The sequence below is a fragment of the Xyrauchen texanus genome, chromosome 27 (genome assembly GCF_025860055.1).
Source record: "Xyrauchen texanus isolate HMW12.3.18 chromosome 27, RBS_HiC_50CHRs, whole genome shotgun sequence".
NCBI lineage: Eukaryota > Metazoa > Chordata > Actinopteri > Cypriniformes > Catostomidae > Xyrauchen > Xyrauchen texanus.
Window position 1 is genome coordinate 9989529 of NC_068302.1, and position 17655 is coordinate 10007183.

General features: G+C 37.4%; 1 protein-coding gene across 2 annotated transcripts in view; it reads right to left on the reverse strand.

Moving 5' to 3' along the window:
* Nucleotides 1-563: 563 nt before the first annotated feature.
* dbnlb (drebrin-like b) overlaps nucleotides 564-17655 on the reverse strand; it is a 36143-nt gene continuing 19051 nt past the window's right edge. The window contains exons 9-13 of one of the 2 annotated variants that reach the window (XM_052094539.1): nucleotides 12951-13065; nucleotides 11017-11109; nucleotides 5859-5971; nucleotides 4325-4385; nucleotides 564-2146 (exon numbers count right to left, since the gene is read on the reverse strand). In XM_052094539.1, coding sequence (XP_051950499.1) covers nucleotides 2007-2146; nucleotides 4325-4385; nucleotides 5859-5971; nucleotides 11017-11109; nucleotides 12951-13065 — 522 coding nt within the window. In that variant the 3' untranslated portion in view covers nucleotides 564-2006. Of the gene's footprint in view, nucleotides 2147-4324; nucleotides 4386-5858; nucleotides 5972-6447; nucleotides 6520-11016; nucleotides 11110-12950; nucleotides 13066-17655 lie in introns of both variants that reach the window. The other variant, XM_052094540.1, reaches the window with a different exon arrangement.

The window sequence follows — 17655 nt, forward strand, 5'->3', positions numbered from 1 at the left end:
AACCCAGCCCTGAATCCAATTGAACATCTGTGGGGTGATCTGAAGAGGGCTGTGCACAGGAGATTTGGAGCGCTTTTGCAAAGAAGAGTAGGCAAATATTGCCACGTCAAGATGTGCCATGCTAACAGACTCCTACCCAAAAAGACTGAGTGCTGTAATAAAATCAAAAGATGCTTCAACAAAGTATTAGTTTAAGGGTGTGCACACTTATGCAACCAGGTTATTGTGAGTTTTTTTATTTTTTCCCCTCAAAGATTTCAGTTTGTTTTTCAATTGAATTGTTCACGTTATAGGTCACATTAAAGGTGGAAAAAGTTCTGACATGATTTAGCTTGGTCTCATTCTTTTACATCACAAGAACCTGGCATTTTAACAGGGGTGTGTAGACTTTTTATATCCACGGTAAGTCTTGTGCTCACAAACGGCAATTGCGAGTGGGGTGGCCAGGCTTCAGTCCATGGTGGCCCCAGCCACCCCCTAGCTCCGCCACTGGAATTAGTAACAATATTTAAAACAAATCTTCTTTCCTCTAGGAAAAAACAAATTAACAACTTGCATTCTCTTTTAAAACTCTTTATTTATTCTTTTAATTAAGGTCACAACATTATCCAGACTTGTTAGATATTCACAATGACTACATGAACTACATCACTGTTGAATGACTTTGAAATGTTAAAAATGAAACCTTGAAAATGTCCTCAAAATTACTTTCACTCTCCTATTGGCACAGCACAGACAGCAAAAGTGTGAGTGTGAATAGTAAAACAATGCAAATTCAAAATAAATCTGATGTTAACAGTTTCTTTGAGCCTCAGTTAATCCACCCAAAAGGCATCACTGTCTAAATGCACAGACAGCCTGGACTTGCAGGCTTAATATTCTGTCACCGTTTACTGATCCTCATGTCATCCCAAACCCGAATGACAGTCACCATTCACTTTCTTTGCATCTTTTTTTCTATACAATGAAAGTGAAGGTGACTGAGGCTGCCATTCTACTTAACATCTCCTTTTGTGTCCCTTGGAAAAAAGTAATATGGATTTGGAACAAAATTGAGTTGAGTAAATATCAGAATTTGGATTTGTAGGGTGAACTCTATATTTTTATCTGTGACCCAAAGGCAAGATGATGAAAAAATTATGGTTCCCTGAAACCTTAAAAAAAGAAAAGAAAATCACAGTATTAATAGTCTCCACATTTCGGAGTAGACGAGAAAGCTGTGGTACAGAGGTCTCAAAGTTATTCCCACCCCGGTCACCGACTGATCTTAAATCACTCTTGATGTCATCACTTCAAGAAAATAAAGAATAGAGTTGCTTGCTAAATCTGGAAATATAGAGCACAGCAAATATACTCTATTTTCAGTCCAACCTCAGTAAACTTTATTGCAGCAAATCATTTGTGCTATATTCCCCAAGAAAGCAAGGCAGTCAGACTCTGTCTTGTGGAGAAAAGGCAAAAAAACAACGCAAAACAGGAGCATTACGTTCCAACTACTATACGTTGCTGCACCAAACAATGTTTTTTATTTATTTTTTTCATTTAAAAGTTGCAGCTTGTTGAAATCCAATCGTTTGAAATGTTCAAAAGGAAAAAAGGTACAAAAAGAATACATCAGTGTCACAGGAATATCACCACAAGCACTTATCAATTTTAACCATTCAGTATTCCAAGGGACATGAATGACACAGCCAGATTCCTGGATTGTCTCTTATGGGGAATCTGCCAGCATACTTGAAATCAAAGGGTCTGAGTATTATTTTGTACAATTTGTGGACCACTTGAAATAAAATAAAATTACCAAACGAAAACTACCAATACAGTATGGAATATTGTTCTGAGATTTGAAATACCCCCTGATTTCCAATCTTTTGGTCCATGATTTAAGTTAAAGTCTCTTAAGTCAAGTATACTGGACCCATTTTGTTCAGAAGGCCAGAGATTTTTGTAATCTTCGCAGGGCAAATTGATGTAGCCCGACTCTGATTGGGGGCATATGTTGGACTTTATTGGATAAGTTCGACGTAATTAGCCGGGAACATTCCAAAGTGTCCGTCGGGGCTGTATCCTCTCCACCATCCTTCATCAATCATCTCAATGCCAGCAATGATATCATCAGGGTCAAATGAGATCTCGGTGTCATCAGCTGAGAAGACAAACACAAATGCAGAGTTAACGCATAGCACCATGACCTTTCACAACCTCAGTTTAAACAACCAAATTGAAAGCAGATATCTAAACTAAACAGACCAGATTTAGAATATATTTACAGAATTTTTTTTTTTTGGATCCATATGTTCAGGCCTTGCCACACTAATACTATTTCTTTCATCTTTTTCTCTACGTTTTGGTCTTCAGTCCAAACAGAGACTGTGTTTTTGACTGCAAAAACTGAGATTTTTGAAAACGCTTTCTCAAGTGGATACATTTGACTAACTCCATCTTGGCGTTGAGGTGTGGACAGTGATGTCTTTTCTTGTGATGCAGTCATGTGATCCATTTAACTCAAAACAATGAAGATGGTGGTCCATGTTGTAGCAGTGCTGTTGTGCCTGTTATTCACTTTGATAGCATTGTTAAAGATAAATGTTACTTTGTTCAACCTTTACACAGTTTTTCTTCAAAGCGACAGGAAGTTTACTCATAATTGCGGTCAAGCGACATATGTAACACAGACAATTGTGTTTCAGACCGTACATGGAACGATTCAAGCATTTTTATAATTTTGTGTGGATAAGCAACTTTTGGAAAATGCTAGAAAACGGCTTCGAAAACGCCATTGTCAAATGTATCCAGATTAATGTAGATACAGATGGACAACTTTCACTATTTCACCACTTTATGCTGTTTTTAGGCGTCTTGCGTAGAAGTGCCGTGTTTAAAAACACTGTGTCAAATAATATCTAGAGGCATCTGCGTTCTATTCCATTCATTGCATTGTGCACTGTGGTAAATAAATGCCTTAACTGCATTCAATATATTTACAGTATCTTTTGCATTGACAGCTGAATGTTTAAAGATCACTCCACCAGAAGAAATGTTTGTAGAACACTGTCGTCCACTGTACTCGGTGAATTTATTTGTAATTTTATTTGTGTCTCAGTCTCAGTGTAAATAGACGTTTTGTCAGCAGTTCGCCTCTCAAATTAGACATGAATTTGGTGTGAATAGGCCTTTAGACTGGATAGTAAAGAAAGAAGCTGCAGTCTTGCTATGGACCTTAATTGGGTAGGATGCCATATTTAATAGGACTTGATGAGAATTATATTTTTGGCCACTGGAAATATTTAGAAAGATGTATTTTCAATGTTTTGTCAGCCGAACAATCAATACCCATGTATACAACAGTACAACCTATTGAGAATTACCATATTTGTGAGGTGATGTGGAGAGATTAAAAGTCAGACAATGCTAAAAAAATAGTTGCAATAAAAAAGATTTAACTTGCTGTGGAAAGGTGGAGGGCGGGGCCGGGTCGTGATGCTACACACTCGGTCCCTAATCATGACGGAGCAGCCATGGCCATCTCCCGGGGAACGGAGGAGCCCCGGGAGAAGGGGCTCCTAGCCAACTGCCTGGAGTGGTCAGGGCCGCTGCCAGGGGGAGACACCTACCAGCCGTTAAATGTGGCAGGGTCGTGACGACTGCTGGCTGCGAGTGGGGAGGGGCTGCCAGGTGCGGAAGAGACCCCTTCTGTTCCCCGAGAACCCGTGGAGGTGTGGCTGTCATCCATTAGAGGGTGGAGGAGTGGCCGAGTACCAAGCTATGGCATATCGCAGAACCAGCGAGTAAGTGTTTTATTTATTTTCTCTCTCTACCACTGGCACTAAGCATCGGCTTTTCCCTCTTTTTTAAACACAACTGTTTTTTTGGGGGGGGGGGGGGTACTTCACTGTTACAGTGAGTACCCTGTGTTTTTAATTATTATTGTTGTTGTTTCCCTCCCCATGTCCCCTCCCAGATTCGGGGCCGGAAGGGCACTCATGCCGTGAAATAGGATTTTGGTCATATCGCCCATCCCTAAAACACACATTTTAGTAGCGAGGAGCTAAAGGTTTTTTTTAAACGCATTAAAAGAAGTGAACATAAACCAATAGGACTGACGTATGTTTTTTATTTTTAATTATCAAGCATCAAGGCATGATTGAGAATTAATACATTTATGAAACTATTGGATGCAGTATTATTATTAATGGTAAGGAGAGAATTGTGAGACAGTAATGTTCATATCTTTGTATATTTAGAATAAGCGGTTTATCAGGTATACCTGGGTGTGCATTGTATAAAAAGGCACAAACTAGCATTCACCCCAAGCAGTACTCACCAGCCTGGTAGTCATATAGAGCCCTGGCACAGATACCACGATCACCTGCCTGCTCCTCCACCTGTAATAGAAATTCAGCTCATTCAATTAAAATCCTGCACTAACCTGACCATTCAAATCACATCCTCCCGACTTAAAAGATTTGACAGTTCAACAGTGCATATTAACTTGTTGATACGCAATTGCTCGCACTCGTGGTGACGTCACTCTGCTTACATTTAACCTGTTGATACGCATCCCCTTTTTGAGCACAAACCATGAAAATGACATACCTGAACTTAAATGGTTGTATTTACTGGAGTATACCTTTGGAGTATGGACAAAGTTGTAGTATCTTTTGAAAGAAGACACTTTGGGCAGAATTAATATATGTTGTTATTTTTTAAAGTTATAGAAGCTGAAGTTTATAGTAAATGGAAATATTTTGTGCTGAACATGTTTTTATAATAAAGAAAAACAAAAAACAAACAATAATAAAAGTACTAAGACAACCGAGAAATACAATGTTCTCAAAGCCACAAGTCTAAAGAATTTTTTCAAATTTGAAGATGAGGTTCCTGCAAGCTTTTATCTCTGTAAAATCGCTGGAAGCGTACAGAGTAAAATTAGGGCTCCGCCTTTCAAGAGGACACAAAATCTGACTGCACTTCTTGGCTATTATGAATAAAACTACACTGTATTTTTTAAAATAGACTTTGGAGACAAGCTCGTTTTGTTTACGAGACTCTAATATATTAGATAATATACAGTTTTACAACATAAATGCTGCTCAGATTGCAGTTTGTTGAAGAATAATGACGAAGGGTAATTCTTTCAGGTGAGATCTCATGTAAACAATGGAGAATATATCAATATTTCTCAGATTTATCACTTTTATGGACAAAAAGTGCTACTGGATGTTTTTCAAAGAACGCTTCTCATGGATAATTGACCCAAGTGTGTTGAACTGGATTCATCTGGCGATCACAATTTCATAATAAAAGGTATGAAGTCCCGTTTTAATATTGCATGTTTTCATTTGTATTCCTGGCACAAATAACTAAATTGCTGTTTCTGGAGCATTGCTATCGTGAAACAGAGATCGGATATCAATGTTGAACCCTTAAACCTTTGAAAAGATGTATAATTTGTTAACATTAATTACATTTATAGATGGTAAATTATATATTAATATACAAGAAATACTCTTTTATTACAAAATGTAACAAAAATGTAATAGCTCTGCCTCTGAGACAAAAAATGTATCCCTGCTGATAAGCCATGTGGGTGAGAAAAATGTTTTTCTTACATCCACAATCCAATCCAATCAACTCCTTGTGGATAACATGTCCAACCCTGCATTATTTAACTCATAAATGGGTCAGATTACATTCATTGTATAACATTTTGTTACATTAAATATCCCATAGGAAAAAAACTCAGCAAATGCAGATCAGCATGTGTTTTGTAATATTTTGTCTCTTAAAAGTTATACCCAACATTACACAAAAAATATTCCATTATAAGTGCTGTAATTACACATGAAATCATGTACCTGTGCTGCTTCCTTGTAGATGGGTTCTGGTTCTACGACAGCCTCATTCTGTGGCTGCTGTTGTTGTTGTTGATCTATGTGCGCTTCATAATGACCACCAGCTGTTTGTACATCTGAGAAGTGAAATACAACAAGAGAGACAGAAGTTAATAATATTATATGTGTTTACACTGCAATAGCATGTCTTCCCCGGTAGGTGGTGTTGACAATCAGCTGATTGACCCAAACAACATAGGGCTGACAATGATGGAATGATAGGTTGAATCTCACAAAAACACATCCAGGTCACATTTCATCCCACAATAATAATACAAATAAAAGAAATCACATTACAGTAAGAAAATAGTCTTAATTGGGATCATTGTTATAAAAACAGTGTCAAAATTCAAACAAAAATCATAATGGTCCTTAAAATTGGCTTTGCTTTCTTACAGCCAAATCCAATTTAAAATTTTTCCTGTTTCCTGTATTAAAATATGATGTGCACATGTTCTGGACAGGTTTCGTAAGATTCACCCAATAAGGGGATGGGACAACTGAACAGTGAAATTGATGGAAGCTGAAAAGGTGTGTGTGCGCGTGTCCCAACCTTCATAATCTGGCTCAGGATCTGGCTCTGGTTCCACATACTCTGATCTGGGCTGCTCCTCAAAACTGGGCTCTACTCAAAACACACACACACACATGCATGGAAACACACATGCATGGTAACAAACACACACACTGGGAGCACTGGATTTCTACTTTGACTCTAGAGATGGGCAGAGTCAGAGTTTGAGCTAGGGATGGGCGGACCTAAAATCGTGTATAGCGGTATGAGTAAATTTATATAAGTCATAGAAACCGTCATACCACCCAACCCTAGTTTGAGCCAATAAGCAACTCCATTAAGTACAAACAAACACACAGTAAGACATTCACACTGTGCACACAACAACCTGGGAGTGAGAACCGGGAACTTATTTCCAACACTGGCAGAGGTTGCACTATGAATAAATATTTTCTGTCAATTTATCGGACTGGGTTGTAAATGTCGCTCTATTTGTATCTGTTAGTAGAATATTGTAATGTTTGGGATTTTTAATGTGACATTAATATAAGAAAAACCTCTGTGTCAAGAGCTTTTTAGTTTTTCCAAGCGCTGTAGAGGGTTCTTGGCTTTTTCTTTTGCTTTTAAAATGTGAAAAAGACAACAATCAATCATCGCAGTTTTCACTAGGGAACTTTAAAACCTTATTTTCTCCTTGTTTCATCACTTTCAAAAAGGGCAGTCTGCTTGCATGGTGAAAGCAAAGCGCTGCAGGTTCACACAATTATACAATTCCAAACATTTGTACATGCATGTTATATTGTATCATACAGGGTTTCTGCAAGCTTTACAAAACAAAAAAGACCTTTTAAAGACATTTTTAACACCAACTAAAGAGCACATGAGGAGTCATATTTATAGCAACACTTCAAAGTTTAAAAATGCAACTTGCAATAGATCTTTTTGAACTCATTCTACAAAAAGCCTTTTAAGGCTTGAATACCTCTGCTTCCAACCACCAGAATGTGGAAACAACTTTTACCTTCTGATCAGACTCATTGCATCAGCTATATTCCTCTATGACACTGCTGTGACACATACTGAGAGAGATGTGGTACTGCTCTGAAGAATCTATTTCACATAACAGATCCTCACATATGTTCCACAAGACAAAACAGTAACTGAATTTAGACACATGATCCCGTTCAGAAGTTTACATTCCCTGGGTTCTTAATTTGAAGGATGTGTTGCTTTCTCAATGACAGCTTTTGACACTAGGGACAATTGAGGGACTCATACACAACTATTACAAAAGGTGCAAACAATTACTGATGCTCAAGAAGGCAACAAGAAGAACTAAGGGATGCAAACATTTGAACAGGATGATTTGTGTAAATTAGAGCACATTTTGTGTTGTGTAGCTTTTGAAGGGTAGTACTACATAAAAAATATAATCTTTTATCTCTTATAGGCTATTTGTATACATTCAGTAAGGGGTGTGGAAACTTCTGCACACATTCTCCCGAATTGGTGCAAACTCAAATGTGGAAACATAAAACGTTTGATGTTTTTTTTCCCCCCAAAACTTTCTCCACATATGTATTGTACCATATCTTAGGTACAAATATCTAGTAAAAGATATTCTGAAAATATTTCAGAATTGTTTGTAATGTTTTTCTTATCCCAAAATATGTCACTACCGAAACATAGAAATACACCAAATAAAAAGGATTATATTTATCTATTAAGAATTTGTCTCCATTCCCCCTCTAAACATTATTCGTATTAATTTTTCTTTAGTAGATTTTTAAGTAAATTTTTTAAGTAGATTAATTTGTAAAAATTTCAACCTTCAATAGAATCTAAATAATTTCCTTTACCATTAAAATAAATAAAAAAGATTAATTATATAATATTAAGTGTTATTTTGATATGTTGAAATTTAAGGCTGAGGGTTTGGGACAGCCACCTCTTAACAGAAAGTACTTTATAAATTATGATTTGTGTATATTTAGCTTATTATTATCTTAATTAATACCTTGGGTTTTAATGAATCATAACATATTTATTATTTTTAGATGTTTATTTCATGATTTAAAGGAATAGTTGAATGAAAATTAAAATAGTCTCATTTACTCACCCTCATGACATCCCAGATGTGTATGAGTTTCTTTATCCAAAGAACACAAAGATTTTAGAAGAATATTTCAGCTCTGTAGGTCCATACAATTAAAGTGAATGGTGGCCAGAATTTTGATGGTCCAAAAAGCACAATCAAGCAGCATAGATTAGATTATATTTAGGACTAGGTGATACAATCCCTTGTGTGTTGCACATACCTTGAGGCCTTGCTGTTATGAGTGGGAATGATGATGACATCTCAGGGTTTTCAAGTGGGCACCCTCCTTCCTCAGTGTTTCACTGATGAGCCGACTACACCTCCAGAGGGTTCAGCAATGAGGCCTGATGTTGTCTCTCCTCTTAATCCAGAGCCACTGGCTTGCCCTTTCAGCTGCACTGGAAAAGGGCTTTGATGGCTTGCCGTTAGGCCTGGGCTCGGATTCCCATATCCTTAAGCAGCCTGGTAGTTGACATGCCTCTGCAGCCAACTTCCACTGGACAAACCTTAGCTCAGCGTATTTAAGGCTCTTCCGTTCATAGGCCTTGTCCACAGCATCTTCCCAGGGCACTGTAAGTTCTATGATGTATGTGGTGCGAATTGAGGTGGACCAGAGCACGAGGTCCGGTCAGAGGTTGGTCGTGGCGATCTCAGCTGGGAGAGCCTTGTTCCAGGTCCGTAGCTTCCAGTCCCATGCCGCTCCTAGCTGCCCGGTCTCTGGTTTTGAAGGACCGGTTTTGGGTTGCTTCACACCTTCCTGAACAAACTCTCCGATGCAGGATGGGATGACTGAGGTGGCTGGGCATTAATGGCTGTCCGTCTGCTCTCCAACGTAGCTGCTAGACACTTCAGTACTTGGTTGTGCCACCAGGTGTAGCAGCCTTGTTTAAGGCTTGTCTTGCAGCCGACGAGAATGTGCTTCAGATTTGCTGGGGATGGACAGAGTGGGCATGTAGGGTCTTCACCGTACCATTGGCTGAGGTTTTTGGAGATGACAGGACATCATATGTGGCTTGTATAATGAAGCTGGTTCAAAATGCTCCCATGTCCCACAACTCCTTAGAGGAGAACTTTCTCTTCACTGCCCTTGCTTTGCTTGAGAAACAGCCTTTGCGCACCTTGCTGCCTGCTCTTGCCGATGAGACCTCGTCGCTGAGATGGAGTTGCCCTGTACCAGGATGGTTTGATCTCTCCAAGGCTAAGGCCTCCTCTCCCTTGTTGCACGTGGCCAACAATGTCCCTGTGCTTGAGGGCTGACTTTGCCTGCTGTGAAGCTGCCGATGGGGTCCACTTACTCCCAGTTGCCAGGGTGGGAGCAGTTTGGGCTACACATGGGTCACGGAATTCTGTCATTGTCATCTCTAGCCTTACCTTGGTGCACTTGAACTCCTCTGAAAGACTGGAGATAGGAAGTTCCAGGATGCCTTTTCCATAGAGCCCTAATTTGTTAAAGCACCTGGGACTTATGCTCCTTATGCACCTATGCTCCTGGACTTGCTCAGCTTTAATCCATTAGGATTTTTAATCCTAAAAGTAATACATAAAACTCCAGTGGTATAATCCATGTCTTCTGAAGCTACATAATAGTTGTGGTTGAGAAACAGATGAATATTTAAGTCATTTCTTTACTATAAATTCTCCTTTCTGCCCAGTAGATGGCAATATGCATGAAGAATGTGAATCACCAAAAATTAAAGAATGTGAAAGTGAAAGGAGATTGAAAGTAAAAAATTAAAAAGTTATTGATATAAATATTGATCTGTTTCTCACCCACAACTATATCACTTCTGAAGACATGAATTTAACCACTGGAATCTTTTATGCTGCCTTTGTGTGCTTTTTGAACCATCAAAGATCTGGCCACCATTCACTTGCATTATATGGACCTACAGAGCTGAAATATTCTTATTCAAATCTTTGTTTGTGTTCTGTGGAAGGGTGAGTAAATTATGAGAGAATTTTCATTTTTGGGTGAACTATCCCTTTAAACATTTAGTGTATACTTGGCTACAATGACTATTTGGTTGAAATTATGGTTCCTTTGATAAAAATAAAACAAAAATCATTTTAAATGGCAATTCAAAACAAGTACATAATTATCAAGATATATTGTATATTGAGTATCGTCAATAAGCTGAAAAATATCTAAACATAAATATTGCAGCCATATCGCCCAATCCTACTTCTAATACATTTTAGCTTTTACAGTTGGAATGTTTCTAAAGTAGGGGAAAGCAATAGACCAGATACATCTGTCAAAAATCTGAAAAACTGTAAGAAGTTTAAACATTTTTGTAAATGGCCGAAAATTTCCAGTAAACGCAACCTCTTGACGTAAGGTAAAAGTTCACGGCAAGCATGAGGAAAGTGCGAGTGATTTGGTTAGATGTTAGTTTGGATCCATAAATGTGCCAAAAAAGAGAAAAATGAAAATGCAAGTATGAAGACAGATAACACTCCAGACCTTTCCCAGCATGAGATAAGGAATGAATGATAAGGTTTATGTGTACCTCTGGCTTGTAAAGGTGAGTCCTGACGCACAGGAGAGCGAAATGGCTCTGGGTCACAAGACTGCTTGGACAGAAAAGGGCTGTTCAATCGCCCTGAGAGAGACACAACACAGAACGACAAAGAGAAAAACCCAAGCTGACAGATGGCTGACGGGTTATACACAGCAGAAGAGACCACAAACATAGGTTTAGACAGAAGAACTGCAGGATGTTAAATGACAGTATCACATTTCAGAAAGCCAAAAATAGTACCCAGATGACAACGAGACAGAACATTCAAAAGTCAGCTGTTGCATGCACTGGAAAATACCTTTGAATCAGAGAAAAAGCCATTCCTTCAATACGTCTGAACACATATAGTGCATTCATTAGAATGTGACTTGACTTTGTTAAACACAAAAAGGGAAGCTAAATATAGCATGCAAATACAGTGGCATTTTAATAAAACCGTTCCTTTAGTATAAATCATGGTAGTAGAGATCTTATCAAAAATAAATATTATATATATAAAAACTTTAAACCTTTAAGCTCAGAGCACTTTTTAAAAGATTTCCTGTTTCAGTGGCATACCCAAAATTATAGTCTTCTATCTTGATGTAAAACAAAATAAAAAAACAAGGAGGGGCAAGTGTTTGGTATAATTTTATAGAAAACTTTTCTAATGTTTTACTGATAAAGATAATGATAAATTCTGAGTGTCTCAGCCTAAGAAACTGCTGAAAAATCACGCAAAAAACTTGAGCTAAAAATTTACTTTTTTTGTATTTTTCTGATTTGACATTATACATCTCAGGGTGTAAATAAGGTGGCTCCGAAAAACTTTTGTTCTCAGTCATGTTACCTGTAACGGACTAAAATCTTGTGCTGATATGAAAAAGCATAGCATTACACAAATAATTTATCCTAGTTTCCAAAAACATCTCCATGTGTCCAAAAGCCTTTCCAAACTAATAAAACATAATAATTGTACATAAGAACTAATTACACATGCAAACACAACAATGATTAAAGGTATGTGCTCTCTCCAAATTATGCAGGCATGAGTAACAAGATCTCATTCAGTTCCATTCTGTGTCATTTGAGTCATCATTGAGTCTGTGTCATGTACTTTGCCATCTCCAGATGGCCATATGTAATTAGACTGAATGATCCTCTCTGCCCATATTTGGATGATTTGCAGTGATCTGAATCTTAATACGATTGGTTTAGCTTTCCATGATGCTGAACAATGTACTACATCATTTCTGATGAAGTCATCTGATCCAGGAACGCTAATGTGTTTTTAGCCAGATAACACATTATGTGCTGTGTACAAATTGTGCTTCATGTGGATTATCTGATGATCTATGTAACATGTATGTCAAAGACATGTACTTAGCTATTACTCACTGTATTTGTGTCTGGGAGTAAAACAAATAGGCTGGTTGTATTTTACTCTTTGTGAGCTTTCCAACAACATCTGACACATGGCTATTTGATCAGTTTGATGTTTTTACCGATTACAATAATAAGTACAATGCAATTTTGTTTTCATATATTATCAAAACTATACACTTCTGATTTGTTTGCAAATTTCAAAGCATTTGTTCAGTTTTGGTCATAATGTCTACATACAAGCTAATCTTTAAAATGATACATATTTTGTGTTGGTCAAGACTGTAGTTATTAATATTTTGATCATTTTATTCTCGGAAGGCACATTCAAGCTAATAGGGGTTAACATGAACTAACAATTATAACTGCACAGCAATTAATATTCTTGGTTAATGTCAATTTTCTACATATTCTAATACATGTAGAAATACATTTTTAAAACAAATGTTTACAAATAGACCCTTATTGTAAAGTGTAACCATTATTTATTTTTGTCCTCCCATAATGTGTGTTCTCCCGGTGAAAAAGTGTGTGTGTGTGTGTGAACAGAAGAATGGTACCTGGTTTTGGACTGGACTCAGAGTTGTCTGTGCAAGCAGGGGTCATGCCCATCTCTCTCTGTTTAAACATTTCTCTGGGATTAACAGATCGCTGGGAGATGAGAGACGCAGCTTCCTGTTACAAACACACACACACACACACACACACACACACATAAACACAAATATTAAAGCAGGCAGGAGTAGCAACACTGATAACATTGAGGGCAGTACACTGAGTCTTCAGAAGATAAGGACAGATCCAAAGATCCTCAGTAAGCCAGCAGCACACTAAGAGAGGAAACCAGAGTGATATGAAGAGCGAGGGAGACCAAGAGAAAAAGCATCTATCCCAATTTGCATATTGTGATGTTGTACCACGTCACAAAACTAGTGTACGGGCCTCACTTCATACAAAAATACATAACTATTGCCAGCGCTGTGCATACTTGTTGTGATTTAGCCAGAGTGAAAGAGCAAAATTCTTGCAGAGAAATTTGAAAAAAGATAAAACAGAAATTCAATTGAGTTAGGACTGCTCGTGTAGAATCAGGCAAATTAAGATAGACTGAGTGAGGGAAAGAAAGAAAGATAAAACAGAATAAAAGATATCAGTCAGCCCCAGTAGAGGACCACACTAAATAAAGACAATGGAGATAAATGTTAAAGATAGTCAAAGTCCTGCACTTCAGGGGCCAGAAGAGATGTTTTATACTTCCTCTCACTCACGTTGGCTTTCTCCACTGACTCGCCACGTTTAAAGGGTTTCTGCTGTGCAGCATGCTCCTCTCCTGCTCCTCCTGATAAACATTTAACACACTATAGAGTTTACAAATGTTTTAATAGTTATTACTTTTTATCAGGGCTGTCGATGTAACCGGTTAATTTGGTGCAATTAATTATACAAAAAATAATGCATTTAAACAATTAATCATGTCCCCAGACATTAATAAGGAATATTCCTTACATATAGGCAATTCAAGCATGGAGTACCAAACAATTTCTGAGCACAAGTTGAGAACACGTTCTTGAGTACAAACACAGCTTGATGGAGCGCAAATCCAAACGCAGGAATCTCAAGACGTGTTTTTCTAAGTTTCAAACTTTAAGTTGACATAGCGACCTAAAAATTTTATGTTTATGACGTGACGCAACCGAGACGCTCCAAAAGCATCTATCTGACACAGATGTACACGGATACATCCTTAAAAAAGCCCTTACAGTAATCTCAGACTGATTGCCGAATTGAGTTGCAAAATGGATTGCTGTGAACTATAGGCCAATGATTGTATTATATGTCAATTAAAATGCATTATATTCTAAAGCCACTTTTTGTATTGCATTTTAATGATCTGTATTTTTTTTATTATATATATTTCATTTATAATTTAAATATAATCATTTATAATTATTGAATCATTATATATTGAATTATTGTTATTTGAGGGGGTTTCTAAGCAAATATTTATGTATGCGATTAAATAACCATTTTAATCGATTAAACTTTTTATATATATTTTGCATAATAAATATATAAGTTTTTTTTTAATAGTTACTACTTACATATATATATATATATATATATATATTACATCACAGAAAGAAAGTCTTACAGATGTTTTATTTGTTCTCCCCAATTTGGAATGCCCAATTCCCGATGCGTTCTAAGTCCTCATGGTGGCATAGTGACTCGCCTCAATCCGGGTGGCGGAGGATGAATCTCAGTTGCCTCCGCGTCGCAGACCATCAATCGCGCATCTTATCTCTTGGCTTGTTGAGCGCGTTACTGCGGAGATGTGGCGCATGTGAAGGCTTCACGCTATTCTCCACGTTATCCACGCACAACTCACCAAGCGCCCCACCGAGAGCGAGAACCACATTATAGCAACCATGAGGAGGTTACCCCATGTGACTACCCTTCCCAGCAAGCGAAACCTCAGTGGATACAGCATCTTACAAATGTAAGTACAATGCTTCACCATCACCCCAAGCTGTATGAATATATATGTTGCTTAAGATACAATTGTTGAACTGAAAAAAATAAAAAAGCTAGCGGCAACATATCAAGAGCGTTTGAAACCTCGCTTCAGTCAGCCGTTAAACGGCGAATGCTTCTGTGCAGTAAAATAATATGTTAAGTGTTTGGGTTGATACTACACTTTGAAATTGTATACACTACATGGGTTAGTGCATAGTGCATAGTCAGTCATTTGGGAGACAACAATCTTCTTTTGAACAAGTTCCTCTCACATGCATCCTTTCAAGTTGGCAGATGAAGTGAGAGAAATGTTCAAATAAATATACTTGTAATACACCCAATACCGAAAAGTCTATTAAAACAGTTAAATTGAATTAAAATGGACCATTTTACCCAATATTTGTGTGTGCTGTATATGTTTGTTTATAGTATTAAGTTGTTGACATAGCAACATGCTAATGCCAATTGTGATTAGAGTCTCCCATGCACTCACTTGTGCAATTGGTCATTTATGAGGGTCCATTTCAGTTTTAGTGATTTCTGAATGAATCAGCTGTGACCATTGATGATATGTGAGAGCAGTCCTGGAAGAACTGTGGACATTTCCTTCATACAAACCACAGATGCCGAACAACATTTAGCATTTTGGTCATGGCTGCTTGGTTGGGCTGTATTTTGGGAAATATGGTTTGAAGATAATCTAAGTGAAGTGAGAAGTGCACGCATGAACTTGTGAGGTAAAACTAACTATAGACAACAAAATAGGTACAGAAACCACACTGTGCTAGAAAAAAGGAAGTGATGTTCAGTGAATTAGATACTGATTTTCAGTTAAGTGTTTGGTCTAGTCTCTGTTTAAGGGGTCAAGGTGAAGAGGTTTATTTAAGTCTGACAGGAAACAAAATTGTTTAGAGTACGTTTTTATGAGGACCAACTAGTCACTGAATTTGTAAAAATGTGTGTACATCATTTGAGATACTAAATGTCTAATTATAAACAGGTTTAGTTGGCTGCTAAACATGTCAATAAGATGGCCAAAGTGGGTGGTTATTAGACAGGAAAAGCTGCGAAATAAACCATGCTTAAAAAGTGTTTCCAGAACTAAAGGCCAAGTAGTTCTTCTAAATGCCATGTTTGCTTGATTTGACTGCTGATCAGCCTTGTCAATGTTACACAGCAGGAAATCGGTCAGGTCTCAGGGTATTCGATGGATGTTCACACCAAGATGTGATGCAAAATCAGCATAAAACAAAAATAGTCCTGTCTGCTGCAAACTAGGGGTGAAATGATTAGTCGACATTATAGAATACGTCGACAATACAAAATTGTCAACAAAATAGTCATTTGATCTCATTTAATGTAACATGAGATCACATTAAACTCTAATGATGACGCACGAGAGCAGCACTGCAGCTCGTGTCAGCATGAGGGGAGGAAGAATTACACAGCTCTCAGTCCAGATGCACCCTAAATTTTACAGCTTCAGGTGATGTAGATCGCAAAGTATGAAAAATACCAAATAAGTGTATACAGAAGCACTCTCATTGTGGAATACGTGGAGCTGGTGCTGGCACTCTGTTGAAACAAAACTTGCATGTCGACACCCCGGTGTTACATCTTAAATGCAGTTATATTTAATGCATTATAGCTTTGTAAAAGTTCAAATAATAAGGCAACTGGTAATTTCTCTGTGCGGTCAGCGCATCTTTTGTGAGTTGCAAGAAGTGTCCCGATCTAGGGGGGAGAGATTGAATCTTCTCCCGGCTGATACACACTCTGTCGCCGGGACGCTCATCCTTCGAGCGTGCATGCTTAATGCAGCTAGATTATAACGTGATTGCTCACGACTTATTGAATCACAATATATATATATATATATATATAAAATATATATATCACTTTGCATTTCTTATTGTGAAGAAAATTGGCAATACACAGATTAATAATTAAGAGAGAGTTTGTTTTTTGTGAGTTAAAGATGGATTGAAGTGAACAGAATGGTGAGAGAGGAAGTCTTCGCCCCATTATACACTGCAGCAAAATACATTTTTGATTTGTTTTTGTTTTGGCAGTTTTCCAATATAAATATCTAAAACTCCTTTTAAACAATTGATAAAAAAAACAAAATTTATTTTAGCAGCTATACTGCAGAAGAAAAACTTGTTATCTGAGAATGTTAAATATAATATTAAAAATACAAATATTTACAAATACCTAAAAATCCTTTAAAAAAAAAGATGCATTCACCAGAGAAGCAGCAGATAAGATATTTAGACTTGCCTTTAGAGCAGTGGTTCTCAACCTTTTTTGAACAAACGCCCCCCTGACCTCTTCATGATCCTCTTAACGCCCCCAAAAAACAAAAACACTTCAGAAATACTATTACAGCCAAACAATTGCAACACTGATACCTGAAGCCTGAGTTTTTGGTAAAAAAAAAACTGAAACAGAAGTTTCTTATTGTATTTAAACTACATGTAAAAGCCTCAAGTTGAGTAATATTGTGTTTGGAAAAAATGCAAAAACACATGGATTGTTTGAAAGGTATTGCAAATGTATTTAGAAATTCAAACAAATTCAGGCTCACACACAAATTTTTTAAGATGAACCAATCACGTGAACAATAACGTAACTAACCTAAATGGCCAATGAAAAAGCAGCGGTCGTTCACGCACTCAATTAGGCAATATATACTAGGCTTCAAATTTGAATAGCCTACAAACGGTCATTTCTACCACTCTGACAGCT